General features: G+C 37.7%; 1 protein-coding gene across 4 annotated transcripts in view; it reads left to right on the top strand.

Annotated features, from left to right (window-relative positions):
- Positions 1–572: 572 nt before the first annotated feature.
- The window catches only part of GRM1 (glutamate metabotropic receptor 1), a 371,761-nt gene continuing 350,010 nt past the window's right edge, over positions 573–22,323 (top strand). For all 4 annotated transcript variants that reach the window (XM_061207052.1, XM_061207051.1, XM_061207053.1 and 1 more), the window contains exon 1: positions 573–1,272. In XM_061207052.1, the coding sequence (XP_061063035.1) occupies positions 573–1,272 (700 nt within the window). The remainder of the gene's footprint in view (positions 1,273–22,323) is intronic.

Here is a 22,323-nt window from a genome sequence, read left to right as displayed (position 1 = left end):
CTTGGAGCTGCAGGAGGGGATGGGTCGGCGAGGCTCTGCGCCTCCCGGGACGGAGGAAGGTACTGGGGGCCGAACGCACCACCTTACGCCTTGACCAGAGCTGCCGCCCAAGCTGTCCCTCCAGCCGCTATCATGATGTCCTTCCAGCCCATATCATGAAATGGACCGGGCAACTCTTAACCAGCACTGACCCCAGAGTTTTGACACAGGTCCTGTAATAACGGAGCTTTGATTTCCTTCCTGTTTTGCCGGCAGCGTCCAGCTCACCACAGCCACCACGACTCCCATGGTACCATTGGTCAGTTTACCTGGATGCACCAGTGAAGAAGGGGGACTCGAATTCCCCTAGAGACGCCGCCAGGGCGTAAAGGTGGTCGTGGAGGATCAGGAGGAGGAGGAGGAGGAGGGGAAGGAGGCGGGGGTGCAGAAGCTCAAGTCGTCGGACGAGCGGCATTGGCGAGGGGGGAGAAGCAGGCGTCAGGCGTCGGGTCCGCACTGTGAGCGCGCAGAGCCTGCTGGCTGGACCAGCGTGGGAACGCGGCTGGCCGGCTGTGGACGGCGTCCTCAGCATAATGGTCCGGCTCCTCCTGGTTTTCTTCCCAGCTATCTTTTTGGAGATGTCCCTTCTCCCCAGAGGCCCCGGCAGGAAACTGTTGCTGGCAGGAGCCTCGTCTCAGCGCTCAGTGGCCAGAATGGACGGAGATGTCATCATTGGGGCCCTCTTTTCAGTCCACCACCAGCCTCCGGCCGAGAAGGTCCCCGAGAGGAAGTGTGGGGAGATCAGGGAGCAGTATGGCATCCAGAGGGTGGAGGCCATGTTCCACACGTTGGATAAGATCAACGCGGACCCGGTCCTTCTGCCCAACATAACCCTGGGCAGTGAGATCCGAGATTCCTGCTGGCACTCCTCTGTGGCTCTGGAGCAGAGCATTGAGTTCATCAGGGACTCTCTGATTTCCATGCGAGACGAGAAGGACGGGCTCAACCGGTGCCTGCCTGATGGCCAGACCCTCCCCCCAGGCAGGACTAAGAAGCCCATTGCCGGCGTGATCGGCCCGGGCTCCAGCTCCGTAGCCATTCAAGTGCAGAACCTGCTCCAGCTCTTCGACATCCCCCAGATCGCATATTCCGCCACAAGCATCGACCTGAGTGACAAAACTTTGTACAAATACTTCCTGAGGGTTGTCCCTTCTGACACTTTGCAAGCAAGGGCGATGCTTGACATAGTCAAGCGTTACAATTGGACCTATGTCTCCGCAGTCCACACGGAAGGTAGGCATTGCATTTGGGGAAGAAAAGTGCACAGAAAGCCAGGGCATTGCTTGATGTGCGCTTGGGATCATAGTGTTGTTCCTGTTTATTTCTAGCACTGTGGGAAGAGACTTTACCCTTCTCCGTACATGCCCACTCAGGCATTGCCTTGTGTCCTCATCCTCCTATAATTATAGTGTAGGAAAACTGTCCCATGGTGTTTCCGGGGGTAGCAGGAACCAAAAAGACACCAAACTCTCCATGAACAGTGCCCAGTTGTAGTTTTTGGACTTACATATTTGTTTGCCCTGATATTCTGAGTTTGTGTTTATTTGCCCAAGGTGTTATACTACCCTTAAGTGACTGGCTATGATTTTCCAAGCTTAATAGACTAATCCAATGTGAGCAGTTAGAAAAACAAAAAACAAAAAACAAAAAACAAAAAGCAAACTGCTGTCCCCTAAACTGGACTTGAAAGCTTTATCTTGTCATGAACGGCTGAAGGTGCTTCTTTGTTCTGGTGTGCCCCCTTCTTAACACATTCATAACTTACCTGTAAATATTGGATTAATGCAGTCATCTCCCTCAATATATCAGAAACTTATGTTTAAAATTCTGGGGTGCCTTAGATACAAAGGAAAAGTAAATAATTTAAATAGTTTATTATTTTTTTCCTACTTAATATGTTAAAATTGTCCATATGCCCTCACTCTCCCAAAGAATTATCTTGTCTTATGAGCAATAGCACTGATGACCTCTTGGATTTGAATTTTGGTTTCTAGTTTGTTTGTTTTCTAACACAATGACTTTGCTTATTAGAATTTAAAGTTAGACAAATTATAAATTACTAATAAAATGATAGTAGATATCATGTTTAAAATAGCTTTTAAAAGTGAAATAGATTTTACCTGAGGTTAAAAACTTTGATTTATACAGAGTCTTACAGACATGAATTCTCAAATAATTTATTATATATAGATTTTCTTTACTCTTCTCCTCTTACCCTATACTGATTGTTGGATAAAATGAAACTTTTGAGTCATCTACTTTTAACTCCCTCAGGTTTATAGAGAAATTGAGACCCAGGTTACGAATTAATGTCCAGGACAATTCACGTGTATATGCTGGCATATGGAAGAGAATCTTAAAGGTATTGCTGCATTTATATTTCTTAATATCAAATTATTAACAGAAAGGCCATAGGTATGACTTCACGTTCTTTTAACAGTTACACAGTATTCAGTTGCTGGTGTGAAGTCTGATACAGAAATTAAGAAGCATTCTTACTGAAATGGTGATATGGTTATGTTAATGAAAACTGATGCTTTAACTTTAAAGGGAGCAGAGTTTTTAGGACAAACAAAAATTGTGTAGAAATTTCAGACTTTGATTTTGGAAAAAAACAGAACAAAAAACCTTCCTGTTGCAGTGTTGTGAGTTCTAAAAACTGACTCCTATTTCTGAATCTTGATTTTTCATAGTGAACTGCCTACCTCTTTTTCAACAAAATTGCATATTACTCTTTTAAGACACAGATTTAAGTTCAGATTTTAACTCCTTACATTTTTATGGTTAATGTTAATTTCCTACATTTTTTTGTTTAGTATAGTTTCCTCCAGTGCTTAGATGGACCATCTTGAAAGCACAAGTTAAAAATGTGTTAATTATCAGCATTAGAGCGATCTCTGTAAAAGGGAATGGCAAAAAGCAGATTGAATGTGATTTATTTAATTATTTAATAGTTCTCCCTCAAATGAGCTAGGTAATTGATTATAGATATTAGAAGTGTAAATACCTCCTTCAAGAAGAAGTAATACATCATTTTTACAAGGTAGTTTTATTTTCTATATTTTATTATGTCATTTTATTTTGGGGGTGGAGAGGAGTGGAGAAAAGATTCCCCCTCCCCTCTTCAGTATGTTTTCCAGTTTCATCCTTTTGCTAAAAATAATTGCTAATAGTGCTTTCTGACAACTAGAGTTGTCTTTTTGGAAAATTAATTGGACTTGTGTTTACAAATTTTGTTGAGGAAGGGCTGATATTAAAATTCCACCCTTGTGTTAGTTTGGATTACTTTGTTCCCTTCTGCCGCCTGACTTGGGTTGTGTGGCAGGGATAATGTCCGATAGCATTATAATAGTTGATTACAGACTAGATTGTGTTCATAGAACAGCATCAGAGCTAACTTTGGTGTCTATTTTATTACCAAGAAATGATGCCATTCACCTTGCCTTTTATATATATTTTATTTCTTCTCAAAGAGAATTTGTTTCCTCTCTTATTAGATATAATTCTGTGGAAACTAAAACAAAATAAATTGCTTTTATTTTCTTCTATCTGCAAAGAAATATAACAGTGTCCTTTGTATAAGCTCCAACTGAAAATTTATTTTTTCTGAGGTTCTGCCCTCCTGCTTCTCAGGGACCCATAGTGTACTGGCCTGCAGGCACTTTCTTGCATCATCTAGTAATTTTCCTGTCTTCAGACTGATGGGGTCACCTACTGGTGACAGTTCCCTGTCAAAAAGCAGCTAAGACCACATATCAGTGTTGTCTCTGCCATCTGGGCACTATTCAGGAAGGAAGCTAGATTGTCTGGATATTAGCAATTTGGAGTTTAGAAATTCTGGGACCTCCAGTGACCTTCACCTCTCCTTTCCAAATTAGCCATTCTCTAGTCAGTTTATCATCACAATTTCTTTTATTAGAAGTTAGCCTAGTATAGTTAACATCAAAAGTAATAGGTGACTAGATTAGCATACCTTCACTTCTATGGTTAATATTGCTTGACTTTAAAACCATAGATGGAGCATCCTATTCTTTCAAAAGTTTTATATCCCTTTATTATTTTACTTTATATTGAAGTTAAGCTTGGAGTTGTTTTCTGGTTTTGTTTTAATCAGTTAGAATTCACTTGTTATATTCTTTTACATACTTTTCAATCTTCTACCACGTCATTTGTGCCACACTTGTCCTCTTGTCATAACTGTCAGTTTATCTGACATAAAAAGAGGATCAGTTCACATGAAGTTACCAGCAACAGGCTCTCCAGAAAATTTTTCAGGATTATTTCCTGAGAGGAATATTGAATTAGGATCTGTCAAAGGGAGGGTACTGAAGCAACAGAGCCTTGTCCACAAAGAAAAATCGAGTGCACTTTGGAGCAAGCTGCTCACCTGGCATGTGTCTTTAAATATGTTAATCATAGAATACAAAAATAGCCTACTTCTGTGAAGAATATCTCGGCCAAGGACATTGTATTTCATCCTTCTGATAAAATGTAGATTCCCCATCAAAAACCAAATTTATCATTTCAAAAAATTGTAGAAAACAATACTTAAAAAATAATTCTAGTTGATTAAATCAAAGCTTTGGATGAGTCCAAAAAGATTATTCTTTGAGTTTGTAGCTTCAAAAAGTTAAGTTTTTGGATTGAATACATTTTCATTTGTTTTAAACCTTTCTCTCTTAATATTTTGTCTCATAATGTCAGAGGAGTATATGATAAGGGATTTAGTGATGCTGCTGTACGCTTTTGTTTACAGTTATGTTTTCATTGTGGTGCACCTTTTTTTTTGGACATTTGCTTACACTTTACATGAGATTGGCCTTCTTTGGCTTCTTTTCAAAATCTGATCTTTTTCTTTTTAGAAGCTTTGCTCTATTTGATATAAAACACTCTAAAAGTCTAAAGGCATCAGAGGAAAATCCTCCTAAATCATAAGAACATCAGTTAACTATTACTTTAGCTAATGCAATTACATATAAGAATTTTATTTCTACTAAATATCATATTTTTCTCTATATGCACCAGAAAATTTCTGTATACATTTCTTATCTCGATTCCAAACTATTTTCACAGTAAGTCACCTTAATAAATGTTCTGTTTGATCACAATATAAGGAGTAGAATGTCTTGAAAGGTTATTTAGGCCAACCAGTTAAAGATGCTTAAAACACCATTATTACATCTTTGCCCAGAAGTCGTTCCCATATGCTCTAAGTTTCCTAATTATGATTAGGATTTCTAATGAGAATTGGAGAATATACAACTTAAATTCAGAGGCAGAATTTCACCTATTAGTCAGTTTTTCTATTTAATGACCTGACTCCCTGAAGTTTCTATCGACTACTGGGAATCATCCAAATAATTCAAATTTCTCTTCCATGTGATATTTATTATCAATGAACTCTCTCTCTTTTATGCTGTACCTCACCAGTTCCTTCACCCATATATTCTAATTTTTAGTTCCCTTATAATCATAGATAACTCAAGTAGATCTTAGATAAGTTATTATCCAAAAGTCTTTTTAAAAATATGAGCTGATACTAGGCTACATCTCCTTTCTTTTATGCTTGGGTAATTTTTAATATTGTTATTATTATTCTAAGAGTAAGACTTTGTTTTTTGTTTCCTTTTAAATGTAGAATTTTTAGCTTAAATCTGCCTTATCAATAAGTTGTGGGACTTTGATTATTTAATTCATCATAGCATCCCAGCTTTGTGTCCTCAAGATTTGACTATATATGATAAAACTGAGTAAGAGAGAGTCAAGTGTAAATTCCCATAGCCCATTACCAGAAAACTACTAATCTGGGTGGTCACTCAGCCTGTTATGAATTTCCTTGACAGTAAGTTTTTTCATTACATACTATACCACTTTATAGATAAATAAATAAATAGCATAAAAGTAGAAAAATCATCACAGCACATTTACAACTCTAGTAAAAAATTTACTATCCCAAAAACTGTTTATAAGAAATTTGAAGACTTGGTCTCAGTTACTAAGTTCTTTACACTCTAAAGGGATTACAGTTTGAACACATGTAAAATGAGTAAAAACAAATCATTACAGTATAGACATTTAGAAACATGAGTTTATATGTGTTTAGGGAACACTGAAAGAAAATATTGGTGAGTGTAATTAGCTAGAAAAAAGCTGGAGAAAAGGGAATTTTGATTAGTTTTTTAATATGGCATTTGTAAAAGATAAAAGCAGTAGTAAGAATGTCCCCATGGGGAATAAAATAAGCAGGTCTTCTTGGCTGGAGTAGAGAGTGTGGGCCGGGAGCTAATAATAAAGATAGCAATTCCAATGTGGGTTCTTATATTCTGTGATTCGATGACTGTTTATCGATACGAAGGACAAATAATGGAGAATCTTGAAGCATGAGCCAAAGAGTTTTGATTTCAAGAAAGAAATGTCAAAGCAGAGTTTGATATGATTGAAAGATAATTAAAAGAAAGTGAATTCTTACTGAAATGTGTAGGGAAGATGCATTGGATGGGGAGGGAGAAAACTAGCCATGAAAGTTTATGTTTGTAGACTTCTAGGTACTAGGCTGTTAAAATAATTAGGAAGAATAAAAGTACTTCAAAGGAATACTTTATAGGAGAATTCGATGTACCAAAGAGTTAGAGACAAAGAGTCAAAGAGATCTTCAGTTTTGCAATCCTGAAGGACCAGGAGAATTTTGGTGTAATTAACAGGCCTGCAATAAGTAGGTTTTAAAATCACGATTCTTTATGTTTAAACAACATGGACTTAAATTTAATATGTTCAACTTGATGTGAACTTTGGCTAAGAGCACATACATTACTAGCAAGAGTGGGTGTCTGGACAGAATAAATCCAGGCACAGTCATAAGTTACCCTATTTGTGATTTAAAAAAAGTGTTCGCATCCTACCTTGTTTACCGAGAACCTTGATTCTCTTGACTGACTAACCTGGGTACTTGAGAGTTGACTTCTTTAAACTCCAACCTTTTACAGTTTAAACATGTTACAAGGTGGTCTTTGCAAATTATATTATATAGTTCCCTGGCATCTTTTAAAGAGAGTGCTGAATTTAATAGGAACTTTTCTTGAATATACGAAGTAATCATTGTGAATGTCAACTGTTACATATGCTGGGATACAGTGGTAATCTTGAAGCCTGTTGAAAAACGTAAAGCCACTCACTCTTATCAAAAATGGCCCAGATTGTCATACTTTTGAGTTTCTGTCTTTGTTATTTTTTCTATATTGACTAGACTTATTAAGCCATTTTCTAAGTTATTTAATCAGTATTTAGTTAACAGGTTCTATGTACAAAGGATTAAGGTGAAATACAAAGATGAAAAAATGAGACACCTTTATTATTTTGAGAAATCTTGAACTCTTCTTGATTCTTCTGCCATACCATCAATCACCCTGTGACTTCATTTGCTTTGGAACAAATTTTGCAAGTAGCTGGCCTGCATAGGGTAGATGGTGATGGCAACTTCTATTTTGTATTTCTATCATGTGGCTTGGCAGTTGCCATTCCTCTTTAAACACTACAATTTTTTCTCCTGGTGATCTATGGAGCTAATATATAATGATGGTTTTATGGATTTTTAATAACTTTCTGGGAGGTGGCTGGAGTGGTGTCATCATAAAGAAATTTGTCAGAAGCCATATTTTCAGCATGCCCTATAGTGAGACCACAGAGGGATAGGAAACCATAGCTGAGGACACAATAGTTTAGTAAGCACCTACAACCACTGAAAAAATCAGCTCATATTGCATGCTGTTCTGATATTATTTTGGAAGCAACATCTCAGTAGGAGAGGTTGTCAGTTTTCAGAGAAGCTGTAGTTGAAAATCAGAGTCAGGCTGAGACATGAAGTCTTGTCAAAATGATGTAGCTGTCTTATCCATCAAAGAGCTATCATTAGATTTTAAACTTACGTAGAAATATTTATGTACTTTATGTGTGCAAGTTCTACTAATTTTCATGCTTAATTGTCTTCTATAAATGTCTACATTTTAAATTTTAATTTTCATGAAAAATTATAATTTTAGTTTTCTTCAGTCTCATGGGAAGTTTTGCTTTCTTAAACTTAAGGCATTGTGGTACCAAGTACAGCATTAATGTTTTTATGAAGAGTATTGGCTCAAGCAGAAACTTGGTGATCAGAAACGATCATTTATCGAATTTAGGATCATCTATTTTAGTTACTTCATGGCCAACAAATTGAAGATTCAAGGCAATTATCTAAATGATTCAGATAAAAGCCTTAATTGGCAATTGAAGGACAAGAAGATTTTGGGGAGCATTTCTTTTTTTGCCAAGTAACTTATTTTGCTTTCTAATGAAGACACGACCTTTTATTCATTGATAAATTCATGCATCTGCTATGTGTCAGACATTGGTCTTGGCACTAGGAACACATAAATTAAAAGAATAATAATAAAAATTATTATTATTATTTCATTACTGTTATTATTATTGTCCTCAAGGGTACTATAGTCTGTTGGAAGAGACATAGAAATATATAGGTAGTTAAAGGCTTATGGGTTACAGAAAGTACATTTAATCACTTAAAAGAATAAATGCATAAAAGACTATGGGAAATAATATACATTCATCTCAGTTTTATTTATAAAATGGGAATGATAATCACTACCATGTTATTTACTCACAGCAGTGTTTCAGAGAACAAGGAAACAGTATGTATAACTAGCTTTCATTTGCTTTTGTTAAACTGCCATCAGTTAGCCCTTCTTAGCTGATGAAAGTTGAACACGTACATGAAATCAGTTAATAAGGTGAAGACTTTTGAATCTAAAACTTAGTAACATAAAATAAAAATGCAATTCATGGTTAAGATAAAAGTTCAGCTTGTGCTATAGGTTTTAGGAACCTTTCTCATGTTGCAAATGAGAAAACAAAGGCCCGGGGAAATAAAATGACCTGCCTAAGACCATAACATTCATTAGTAACAAAGCCAGGACTTATTCAAATTTGTGTTAGATACTTTCCTAACCCAAGGATCTATTGATTGTTTATTTTTAAATCACATGGGCCACCCACATGCATTCCTCTCTCCTGTGAGGTAGGTTTATATCATCCGGCCCAGCTATGTTCTTCCCAACATTGCTGCAGTCATTTAGCAGCTTGCAGGAGACTCTTCTGTCACTGAAAACTCATTCTCACTGCTGAGAGTCTTCCTTTCAATACTCTTGGGTGATTCCAGCATTCATGTGTGTGACCCATTGATACCTACCCTCATAGGTCGTTGATCTCAACTCTGTGTCCTTCACCTTCACTTCAGCAGCCCACCCACTCTGTCCACAGTCTGGCACCTTGAACTCACCAAGAACTCATAGCTCTATTCTCTTAAACACCAAAAAGCCCTTGAACAATACAAGCCTATTTAACTTCTCTTGCTTCCAACTCACCTGCTCTCCACATTCCCCTGGAAAGTCTGCATCAAGCATTTTCTCATTTGATCTGATTCTTCCCTGGATCTGAGCAACTCTACCTCTATATTTGTGCTTGTTACCAACTTGAAATAAAGGTCCTTTCTCAGAGAAAATGAATTTCCAGCTTAAAGTGTCTACTCCACTTGAAACTTTAGTTGAGGAGGTTATAAATATGTCATTTCCCCCCCAGCTCCTTCAGTGCAGAAAAATAAAGACTGCAAAGGAGGACTTTTTTTTTTTTTTTTAAAGAAAAGAAAGAAGGAAACATTCTATCCTTGTGAGGTCTGTGGTCAAGAGTGGGAGATCACATTCACTCAGACAGCTCTGTGGTACCATCTCTATAACAAGTAACCAGGGGTGCTGAATAGTGAATAAGGATGCGAAAATTAAAAAAGGATGGGCAGGGGTGGATTCCAGGGGTCAGGGATAGGACTGACCCAAAGTTTCATGGAATCAGCCATGTTTAGAGAGCCATCAGGGTAAAAATGTCCAAAAACAATCCCTTAAGGTTATTGTGCAGATGAAATGAGACAGTTCTGTGTATAGAGCTCAGTAAATGTCAGATCTCATTATTCTTACCAGGCCATTGTAACCTTAAATAAGAAGATGTCCTTAGTGCAGGAGAGCCTGTATGAAGTAAATACAGGAATGTCTTGGGGTGAGGGTGTGCAAATAAAGAGAGAAGGGGTATATCTTGCTAATTTGCTAACTCTGAGCAGCACATTTGGCTTCTTATTCTCTTCCTTCATAACAATTGCATCCATAGCAAGTAGCTCTAAGTGAAAGCTCTTTGGTTGTATAGCTTATTCTGCAATTATTGCTGGATACACTGAGGCAGTTTCCTCTGTTCTTTTTGGTACTCTAACACATCATATAATTTGTACATTATAAAGGATAGAACAAAAAATATCAATAGACAAATTGCGGACAGTATGTTCAAGAGGAGAAACTGTTTACAATAGAATTTAACAGGTGATTCGAGGATATTGAAACAGTAGAAACAAATTACAATAAACAAATAATATCACCTTTTCCTGGATAAATAAATATTCAATGTATATTTTCACTTTTTGGTCAACAGGTATTACACTGTTGGGAAAAAAGACATTTTCAAATCTCTATTTTAATTAAGTAAATGTTAGTGAGCATCTTCTCTGGGCCAGGCCCTCTGCTATAGTCATTGATGACCAGAGATAGATGAACTATAGATAATCCCTCTATCAGGAAGCTCACCATATGGTGATTACCATTCAGTTTGATAAGTGCAACCATAGGAGTAGGTATGAATTAGAGAGGTGACAGACAGAGGTGTGACCAGCTTTCTCTGGGCCAGAGAAAGAAGTGAGGAAAACCACATAGAAGCTTCCAAAGGAGGTGACATTTGAAGTTCACTTCGTTAGAGGAATCAGAGGAGGACACAGAGAATTGTAAAAATATTGATAAAAAAACTAAGTATGTTCAGGAAACTCTAAATATATCTCTAATTCTGGAATATATGTTCAGGGAAAGGAGTGGGGAAGGATCAAACTGAAAATGCAAGAAAGGCTGAGGTCATGAATGGACAGACTTGACAAGCCAAGGAATTTAGATTCTATTTTGTAGGTTTGGTAAGCCAGTGAAGGATTTTAAACAGGGAGGAAACATGATCAGATTTATATATTGGACAGGACATCCTGAAGACTTTGGCGAAGACAGATTAAGAAAAGGTGTCAGTTTAGAAGTTAGCACACAAGTTGACAGGCCATTGGTAGTTGGGGGAGTGATGGAGAAAAAACAGTTTAATCAACTTATTCAAGATATGATAAGAGCTTTACTAAAGGAAGTGTCAAAGGGAATGGATAGGAAAGAATGGATTTGACAGCCATTTAGTAGGGAAATTAGGATTTAGTGACTGATTGGCTCTGAGGATCAAGGAGAATGTCTAGAATGACTCCCATGTTTCCATTTTATACAACTAAATAGGGAATAAAAAGAGGAAGCACAGATTGGGAAAACATGAGTTTTAGACTGGTTCAGTATGAGGTATCTATGGGACAATAAAGTTGAGTCATCTCATAGGCCAAATATCTGAAAAGGGAGGTAGATTTGAGATTTTTCAGAAAATGGCTGTGGCTAATACCACAGGAGTAGATGAAATTGCCAAGGGAGAGAATATGAGTGAAAAGAGAAGAGAGCTAAGGGCAGAACTTTGAGGAAGGTTAAAATGAGGAAGAGGATCCAGAAAAGGGATGGAGAAGGAACAGTTAGAAAACTAGGAGGAGAAAGAGGAAGAACCAGGAGAGAACCAGACATCACAGAAGCCAAGGGAGGAGAAAGTTTCAAGAAGAAAACAGTGACAAATATCACTGAGCTGACAGGGAAGGGAGGGTTACTGAAACAGTGCTCCATACCAGTAGCCTCTAATTCCTCTTAGCTTCTGCCCTTCAAGAATCCCTTAATTTCTAAACCCATCGGAAGGGCAGAGGCCAGGAGGAAGTGGAGCCTGCAGATATACAGCATTGTTCCCAGAGACTGAAAAGGGAAATTGAGAGATAGGATGGTACCTAGACAGAAATGCACTTCCAAGTGAAAACATTCTCTGGGATGCAGAAGACTTAAGCAGTTTTAAAGGATGATGGAAAAGAATGGTAGAAAAGGAAAGTTTGAAGATAATTGATGAAGCAAAGTTGCTGAGGAGGCAAGAAGAAATCATGGCTGGGCCACACGAATGGGAGAAGTCTTTCCCCTGGGTGATGGTACTGTTAAGTTTGGGGAAGGAGAGAAAAGAAGGGGCAACCTTTGTTTTCTCAATTATTCAATGAGGCAGATGGAAAGGGATAGGGAGTAGGTCAAACACAAGTAGAGCAAATTTTTAGAGGACCCAATTGTTACTAGAAACTACAAATTTCTAGTAGTGTCAGTTTATACTGTTTTGATATTCTTTCCAGTAGTGTATAAGCCCCAGATACAAGGGAGGAGTCTCAGCTTTCATAGCAGTTCATTAACTTGGCCACCTGCTAGCCCAATATCCAAAACACCAGAATATTTCTCTAGTTAATTACATAGGATACCAGGTGATCACCAGAGATCATAGCCTAGAATTATCCTTTATCCAGCTCCTGTTACAAGGCCAGATGAGGGAACTGTAACTTAAAAATATTGTCTAAGAGATCACTATCAACCACTTTGCATAAATTAGTTTTCCAGAATACCAAACACCTAACTCTATTTACTCTTCCTAAAGAATTGCATTTTCTAAATTGCATTTTAATACTGTCCCTTTTCATTTCTTAAAGGTCAGAACAAGAATTGGAAATGTAAATAATGCTTTATATTCACATTTTTTGTTGTTGAAGATATTGATTATTATGTTGTTCAATGCCCCTTGTATAAAGTCCATTGTTAACAATTCTTTTTAGACTTTAAATATGATGAAATAATTTCTCTCTTGAAGAACTGGCATGTTTCATCTTAAATGGTAATGAGAGTATTGCGTTTTCCCTTTTTCGCTTTGCCTGCCAGGAAGCTCAAACCTAAATTTGATGCTCAAGCACAGAAAATGTTTAGTTTATCTGCGTGGATATTAGCGTCTTCCACCTTACCTCAACAGCATTATTTTTTACTTTCTATAATTGCAAAACCCCTCAACTCCATTTTAAGAGGAATGAGGATATTAATACACACATGTATAAATGAAAGTGACTCTAATGTAGATACAGATCCCTACTGAAGTTTCTGTATGTTATGAAACAGACAGTGATAGAGGCTGAGAGGTTTTCTTAAATGTAGAAGGTCGGGAGGTTATGTTACACTCATAGTTGAATATGCGAAAGATGGAAGAAAAATTTCTTGTATGTTTAGTGTGACAGAAGAATCTTTGAGCGTTGATCATGGACCAGAGGAGAATCATACTCCTTCAACTTAGTGAAAAAGGCCTTCCTCTGGCTCACGGATTCTCTGCTCACTGCTGTCTTTTCCTTTTTTTGGTCTGTTCTGGGTCTGCTCAGTGGCCGTGCTGGGGCATCTTGCCCCATTTTGGCAGGGTGTGTACTGTGGGTGAAACATGCTCTCTCTTTTCCAAGGTCAGCGCTGAGTAGGGCTGCTGTGCCTCTGTGAATTTTCAACAGCCTCCTTTCCTGTTCTCCCCTCTTCTTATTCTTAGGAAAAGATAAATCTGTTTATAAAGTGACTGTTCGGTGACAAATGGATAGGCAGCCTGCTTTCTACCCACTTCCTAACTTTTCCTGGTGTTCTCATCATGTGCCTGCCAGACCATAATTCCTTGGGAAACTAAGCTTGATGTGGGATGAAACATCCAAAAGACCCTATGTCTCTTACACCTGTTAGGGAAGATGGTCATTTAATCACAGTGTAGATGGAGGCCCTACGCATTAATATATGTGAAGCATGAACTACCCTTTGTTTTTGGTTAGCTATGGTAGATTTGAAACCGTGAAAAGGCAAATTTCATTTTTTCTTCTATGTTGGTACGTGCCAAAGGAAAGCTTAGTATGTAATATCCTTGATCTGTCATTTTAAAAGTAAAATTTTACTTGAAAAGAAGCGACTTCTTAAAAATAAAAAACAATATTGAGTGAATGATTACTTTTTGAAGTGCTTATATTCTCCTTTTCAGAAGATTATGTTTAGGCTCTCCTAGGTGCAGAGGCATGCACTAGAGCAGTGCTTCTCAGACGTTAGTGTGCGTACAGATCACCTGCAAACTCGATGAATTGCAGATTCTGATTCAGGAGTCCTGGGATGGACCTGAGGGTCCGCATTTCTACTAGGCTCTCAGGTGGTATTGATACTGCTGGTCCATGTACCACAATTTGGGTAGAACCTCTGGAAGCCCCTTCTGATAATATATACATTTTATGATAGTGTACTGTGATGGTTTATGAATTATTTCCTTCAGAGTCATTTATACATGTCTCAAGGCAGTACTCTATGCTCCTGAAACAGGCAAAAAATGGCTTTTAAAATGTACATATTTAGAAAATGATACTTAAGATATTTATCTATTCATTTCTTACATTCAGTGATTTTTAAAACTATGCATTAACTAGCCTGAATAATTGCTGAATGTAGCATTGTAGTTAATCAAATTTCTCGTTACATGTATGCCTTCTCCTACTACAATATTCTGCCCCAATAGAATATATCCTCTGATGGAAGGTAAATTTTTGGAGTGTGGGTTCTTTGTTTTGTTGAGTTGACTGATGTATCTCCAGCAATTAGAACAGTGCCTTGCACACAGCCGACACTCAATAAATATTTGTTTAATTGAATTAAGTGAGGAGGGTTGTTTCAGTCCCTTTTTCTGCTTTAGTAAGAGGTTTGATGATTTAAGAGCTTGCAGGGCTTCACATCATTTCTCATTGCCTAGCCCTATCAGTGTAAATGAAACAAGATAGTAGACTAATTATTCAGTTTCCAAGGACCAACAACCTTGAAAGTGTTTGGTTGTTACTAAATTCTTCATAAATAATTTTTCTTTTTGTTCGCTTCTTTCTTATAACAGTGGAATAAAGCAAAGAACATATCCAATTAATTGCATGTTTCTTGGGTAAACTCTTCTTTATTAATATCCCTCTTTGCCTTTCACCTTTCTAATTATTAAGGAAAAATCACTACATTTACTGTCAATTAAAACTCTCAAGTTGTTATATTTTCTCATTTTCTTCCTTTTTATGAATACTGGTGTCCAGTACTAATATTCCCTGTAGCCCCCACATGCAGTAGGAAGTGTACTGAGTGGGAGGAACAGGGTTTGGTCTCCCTTCCTCCATCGGCTACCCATGTGACTTTGGACAACTCAACAAACCACTTTAATTCTGCATTCTCATCTGTAAAAGGTCAGGCATGCCTTTCCTCTAGGCCTCCTATGAGGTTCATATGAACTGATGTGGAAGTGCTTTTGAAACTGTAAAGTTTCATATAAATATAGCTAGTTGCGTTATATTATACCATAGCTTATATTATTATTTTCTCCCTTTAATTATTAATAACTGCCTCCTGGCTCCTGCTTTTCCCCCAAAGTTATAAGCAATCACTTCTATTTAGCATTTATTTAGAATGATAGAGTTTTCATTGAAGGAAACATTTATCTAAGTCCCTGATTTGAAAAGAAAAATTAGATGACTTACCTGAGGTTGCATACAGAGGAAAGACTTTCACTGCAGCCCAGCTTTTGCTCTCTCTAAGCCCTGAAGCATCTCCAAATCATTTACCTTCATATATTCTGCCTACTCTCTAATTTTCTTCCATCCTTAATCTTTCTCTTTTGCCTTGAAGGGCAAGTGTCAGCTTTATATCAATAAGCCAACCAGTTAATTCACTTATTCAACAAATAAAGATCCTACTAATCATCCGGCAGTGTGCTAGGCATCAGGTATCAAAAATGAATCCAGATTGCAGATGTTAAGTTTGGTAACGTAGGGAAACATCCATAATAAATTATCAGCTATTTTGTTTATAGTAAAAAAGATATATATGAATATATATTCATATTGTTATACAGTAAAATAATATTGTCTGTGTGTCCAAACTTTATGGATATTCTGTAGCTCCTGCCATTGCTTATGGTCCAGAAGGAGAGATCGAGAAATAATTATTGCCACATCAGTGGGGCATGGATGAGAAGAGGATGAGGAGAGGGTGTGGAGTTGTGGAAGAGTTGATTTGAACATTAGACCCAGGTGTCAGAGTGCTGAGAATGTCAGAGTTTGAATTTGTCTTCCACCTGTTAATTTAGTCAAAATAGAGTGGACCCTCTTTTGCAAATTTCTACCGAAGAATGATGAATAGGGACTTAGTTTTAACTTTTCCTGCCCATTCATTTTTCTGGTCCTTTTCCCCTCCTTTAGGCATTTGTGCTAGAAAGTGATACCTTTGCAGGGAAGCCACCTTCTTTGTTTGTCTGGCAATATGTCATTAATCATACAGTCCATTTACATTTTCTTAGCAATATAAATATTTGATTGTAAGAAGAATGCATTGCAACGTTTTACAGCTAGAGATGCGGCCTCTGTGGACATGTGGGCCGCCTCTCAGTGAACCAAAAGGCATATTACAAGCTGGTTTCTCAGCTGTGAAATGCCACTACTTAGGTCATATGCCTCAGTTAAAAAAACTGCCAGGATTAATGCCTTCTTCTTGGCGGAGAGGCGTGCCACCTGTCACCCAAAGCTGCCGTCCCCTCTGGCATCATGCACGGATAACTTTGATTCACTTCGGCATATGGGAAGGTTGTGTTCTCTGCCTTTTGCAGCATATTTCTCCGTGGTATTTATCTAAGGTAGAATTCACTCTGTAACTCATTGGATTGAGGATTATTGCCCATCCATATAGGGGCCAAATCTTAATCTAGAAGAATAGTTGTAACCTTTGGGAACAGCACTTGATGAAAAATGTGAATTGTCTTACATGTGAAAGATGGCATATGCCAGGCATATTTCCATATGACACCTAGCCCTGAAGCCACCCTTGTTGACATGACAAGATCACACCTTATGTCACTCCTTAATAATGCAAGGATTCCCGGAAACTGGCCTTAGAGAACACACATTCTGGATCCACTAGAGATATTGTCCCATAATTCTTAAGGCAAACAAAGCAAGAAACATAATTCATATCTTCACAAGCAGGTAAAACACTTCTTACAGCATTTACCTTATTTTAGATTTCCTCCATACCTCTGTAAGGTCTGACAGGGTGTCAAGCACCAAGTAAGTACTTGATTAATACATGTTGAATGAAAAACCAAATGGTGGTCTGTTACAAGGTAATCTAATTGGCATTTGGGCTGGCCATGATACTGGAAACCTTTGGCTTCCTATTTCTCTAAGAAGGGTATATTGAAAAACCAACAATGCCTTACTTTTATGAAGAGATACAGGTTCCTTCTGCCATAATAGTGCCACCTTGACACAAGTGTCATACTTAATAGTTTACAACATGTTTTCTCTGGCATTTTTGAGTGGTTCAAGGAAAAACTATATTAAAATGCATATCTTCCAAAAAATTTTCAAATATAATTCCTATTTTTGGGCATATCTTTTTTTTTTTCTGGGTTGAATTGTATCCCCCTCAAAAGTCTTGAATCTTAATACCCAGTACCTCAGAATGTGACCTTAATTGGAGATCAGGTCTTTGCAGAGATAATCAAGTTAAAATGAAATCATTAGGGTGGGCCCTAATCTGATATGATAGATGTCCTTATAAAAAGAGGAAGTTTAGATTTAGAGAGAGACAGGCAAACAGGGAAAACACGATGTAAAGATGAAGGGAGAGTTCAGATGATACATTTACAAGTTGAGAAATGTCAAAGATTGCCAGCTAGGAGAGAGGCATGGAACAAATTCTCCCCCATCCCCCTCAGAAGGAACCAACCTTGTTGACATCTTAATACTGGACTTAGAATAATAGATTTCTGTTATTTAAGCCACTTAGTTCATACTTTGTTACAGCAGCCCTAAGAAACTAATACAGTTCTCCTCAGATTATCATAAACCTGGTTTAGGTTTAGGTACTTCCTGAATGTGCTGAGAAAAGTTAGTCTTTATGGTACAACTGATGGTCATCTGGTTTATAGACTGTTAGTTACTTAACCTTTAACCTTCTCCCACCATCTGACCCACCGCCTTCTACTCATAAATAGTAATATGACTTAGATGTCTGTTATTATTGAAAAATAATAACAATGCCAGTGCCATTGATCGAGCATTTATTGTGTGCCAGGCACTGTGCTGTGATTTTATGTATATTACTTCATTTGATCTTCCTAATAATCCTATAAGTTAGGTACTGTTATTATTCTGGAAAAATTAAAAAATGTTTTTCTGAGTCACACAGGTGAAAAATGACAGACACAGGGTCAGAATGAGTGAGTGAGTCTCATTCCAAGTGTCCGACCACTATATAATCTGTATGATAAGGCGCTATTGTATGTAACAGGCTTATGACTTTGGGGCTAGATATTGTCAGCATTTGAATTCCTACTTAAATGAGTAAGGAAAATGTAAACAACCAGGGCTTAGACTGTATTAGTATGAGTCAGATGATATCTTTAAAAAAATCAGGTCCTCGAGTCATATTGTATCCAATATACCTGTCCTACTCAACCAGGAAGGCCACATATCCCAGCCCATTACTTCACAAAAGGATAAAATAAATGCACACCAGCGCTTCCTTTTTAGTCCTTTTCATGTTCTGAAATGAGCGTTATTCCACACTAAAGCTTGCCCCTGTTTGGCTGTAGGACAGGCAGAGGGAGATATTACCAGAGCGTGACCAGAGCGTGAAGGTGGCTACATATTGATTTATTTTAAAGCATAACCTGATACTTCTTGAAAAACCTTCAAATTTGTAACTCCTGGAAATGATGATAAAAAGACATGTCTTCTTTTTGTGTGTGTCCAGAAAAATCCTGCAATAAAAAAACAAAACATACCTATATTTCTAAAAACAAGGGATATTTTTCAGTGGGCAAAGGGGAAGAAAGTTTTTATTTTCTCTGGAAATTTCTAGGGCTTTAGTCCTGGGGAGTTTACTACATTTTTAAATTTAGCAAATGTTCTGAACTGACTCATTCTCAAAAGCAGAAAGCACACACTGCCAATTGATTTTCCAGTAGAGTGTTAGTTCATTTGGAATCTATCCTCTCTTGTTTGGTCTCTAGTGTGATTATGGGCACATGTTTGTGAGATTCTTGGATTCTTGTAGGAGGAATTCTGGTGTTAAGTGGAGTTGGGCTGAATGAGCCCAAAGACCTGAGAAGCTAGGATTCTACGAAGAGGGGTTCATGGAATCTATGGCTTTGTAATAGAGTAGTAAGACCATCCCTTCCTAGGAGAAGTGTACCTCTTACTTTGGCTTACCGATGGGACTATCAGCCTTTTAAATTTTGAATCCTCTATTTGTAGTTAGTGTTCAAGTAGAGGCAAAACACGAAGTGTGTGTCTAAAGAGGGAGATTCGTGGTTAGGAGGGAGGCCTCTGGAGTTAGACAGACCTGGCTTCTTTTCCCATCTCTGTCATATTTGAGCTTTGTGACTTTAGGCAAGTCACTTAACCACTCTAAATCTCACTCCTTCAATCTGTAAACTGGAGATTATAATTATATTTATTTCTCATGGGATTAAACAAGATAACGACTGGCAATAGTAAGAATTCAGTGAAATACATATGTATGTACATATAGGCTAATAAGGTGATTGTGTGATATGGCATATTCTACTTTGGTTAGCTTCTCTTGGTAATGACCTTTCCTCTCTTTGTAAATATGATACGTTTCAGAGCTAGCATAGAATAATTTGGTAGAGGAAAAAAAGGAGGTGCCATATAATTCCCCTCCCTTAACTACTTTTCATCCGGGGCATTTTGAGTGTTTAATAAGCTCCTGGTAAAAGGTAGTATCTTTGGAAAGTGTAGCACTAAAACCTATTTTCAGTTATTACCTCAGGGTTATCAGATAAGCATTTAAGGTGGGCAGAGAGGCCAAGAGGGGAGAGCCAATCCTGCATGGGCCAGTTGCAGGACATCAAAGGTTATTTCTATTTTAAAAATTTTATTTGCTTATAGCTATGAACACATGTATAACATGTGTTTCCTGAAAGTCCCTGATGATCATCTTTAATCATCATCACTATCGTTTCCTAAGCACACTTATATAACCTTGGTTTATAGAAAGTAAAGGCTTCTATTCTCTGCAAGGTTGAAATCTGAAATGGATGACACTAGGAAGGAAGTGGTGAGGTTCAAGTCATGTCAATAAGATCATGAGGCTGCAAGTAGATATTTGTAGTCCTGGTTGTAACTTTCTTGAGGGTAGGATCCATTTTATTGTTTTTGTGATTCTTATAGCACCTATTAAGACTCCTTGCACATAGGTTGCAAATGTTAGTTGAAATAAATTGATCTTTGAAAAGTAGGACTTGTTTCTCAGGGTTGTGAGGCTGTGAGGAAGAGATATTCTTTATTTATCCTAGGAAAGAGGTTAGTGATTTGGGATTGTATTCTGTGCCCAGATGTTCCCAAACATTATATTGACTTTATTACATTCCCTTTCCTTACTATTTTCTGGGCCATAGACTCAGCCCCTCTTCTGTTTTTATATTAAATCTTCACTTTTTTGCTTAGGGCTGTACATAAGAATCTTCTGGGGAGCCTTAAAACCTATAGATGCCTGACTTTACTAGCAGAGGTTCTGATGGAGCCTGGAAAGCAAGTAGAGGTGTACACACACATGTGTGCAAGGCTTTCCATGGGATGAGGGTCTGGAGGTAGAAAGCAAAACGGGGAAGAGTGGGTCTGGCCCTGCCAATGTAAAGGGTGAACCTGTTCTGGTATCATCTAGTATCACCTGTCCCATTCTTCCTCACACTCTAGCCATGGGCCTTCTTGCCATCTTTGAGCACATAAAGGGTGCCCCCTCACAGAGGCCTTGGTGTTAGTTGTTTCCTCTGGCTGGTATCCACCTCAGATCTTTTAGTGACTGGCTGCTTCTTTTCATTTAGGCCTTAGTTCAAGTGTCATTTCCTCAGGAAGGCCTTCTCTAGCCAGCGTATCACCCTTCTCCTCTCACTTTCTATCCTATTGCTTCGTTTTATTTACTTTATGCCACTTAATGACTATCAGAAATTATCTCATTTATGCAATTGTTTACACATGTATTCTTAGTCTCACCTACTAACAGGACACTATTGTATTTCCAGAGCCTAGATCAGTGCTTGGCCGCCAAAAGTCTTGCAATATATATTTTTAAATGTTGAAGGGTTTATGTTTACAACAAGATTGACAAATATGTCTAGACATTGCTAATTGACTGTAGTATCTTTTCTCCTGGGTTCAGTAGCATAGTTCTTCCAACACAGTTCTCAATCATCCACAGTTAGCTTCAAGATAAAACCCTTTTTTATATCCCTAGTTTAAAAGGTAATTTTTGTACACAGATTTTTTTTATTTGAGGAAACTGAGACTCAACTAGGAAGCAATGTCTACTTGTCCATTCATTCTTTCGTTCATTCCCTCAAAAATATTTATTGAGAATTTAGAATACAAGAAACAAGATTCAGGTTTTTCCCAACATATTTCCAGTGCTTGGATCTTGTGCTATGCTTGGTTATAATATGTTTTTCAATATAGGTTTGCTGAATTTAATTCAATAGGGACCTTAAAAAGATGCACAGTTACTTTCTATAAGGCTCCATATGACAAATGCAAGTAGAAAGATTACAGTGTAGATTATAGGGTGGAATTAGAGGCTGAAGAGTTTTCAGATCATCCATTCCAGTGGCCTAATTTTGCAGATGAGGAAGTTGAAACTCAGAGAGGATAATAGTTTATTTTCCATGAGTGCTTGCAGGATGAATAAAGGACTAGCAGACTGAGTGCTGCTCAAGGTCAAGTGATTACTTTGTGGTGCAGCAGGTATCAGAACTCCCTTGTCAGTCCAGGGATCTTTCGTCTCCACCAGGGAACCCCAAATATGAGTTCTTAGAACCATCTGAGGTTCTAAACTTGCTGGGGATGGTGTCCTGGGACTTGAATTTTTACCATCCTTCTACCCCAGGTAATTCTGTCGTACAGTCAGATTTGGGGACTACTGTATAAACCATACTATTAACACATGAATTTGCCTCACCTATACCTGCAGAAATGAAGAGGTTACACTTAATGTATGGAGAGCTTTTATAGAATATTTACAGAACTTTAAAAAAAAAATCTAATTTTTGCTTAGCTGTACCGTATCAGTCTTTGAGCTAAATCTCAATAAACTCAAGACTTGCTTCTGACATTTAATTAAATTCGACAGTTATTGAGTGTGAGGGATAGAAAAATGAGTAAAACATGCTTCTTAATAG

The sequence above is a fragment of the Eubalaena glacialis genome, chromosome 12 (assembly GCF_028564815.1).
Source record: "Eubalaena glacialis isolate mEubGla1 chromosome 12, mEubGla1.1.hap2.+ XY, whole genome shotgun sequence".
In the NCBI taxonomy this organism is placed as follows: domain Eukaryota; kingdom Metazoa; phylum Chordata; class Mammalia; order Artiodactyla; family Balaenidae; genus Eubalaena; species Eubalaena glacialis.
This window is presented reverse-complemented; position numbering and strand designations above follow the sequence as displayed.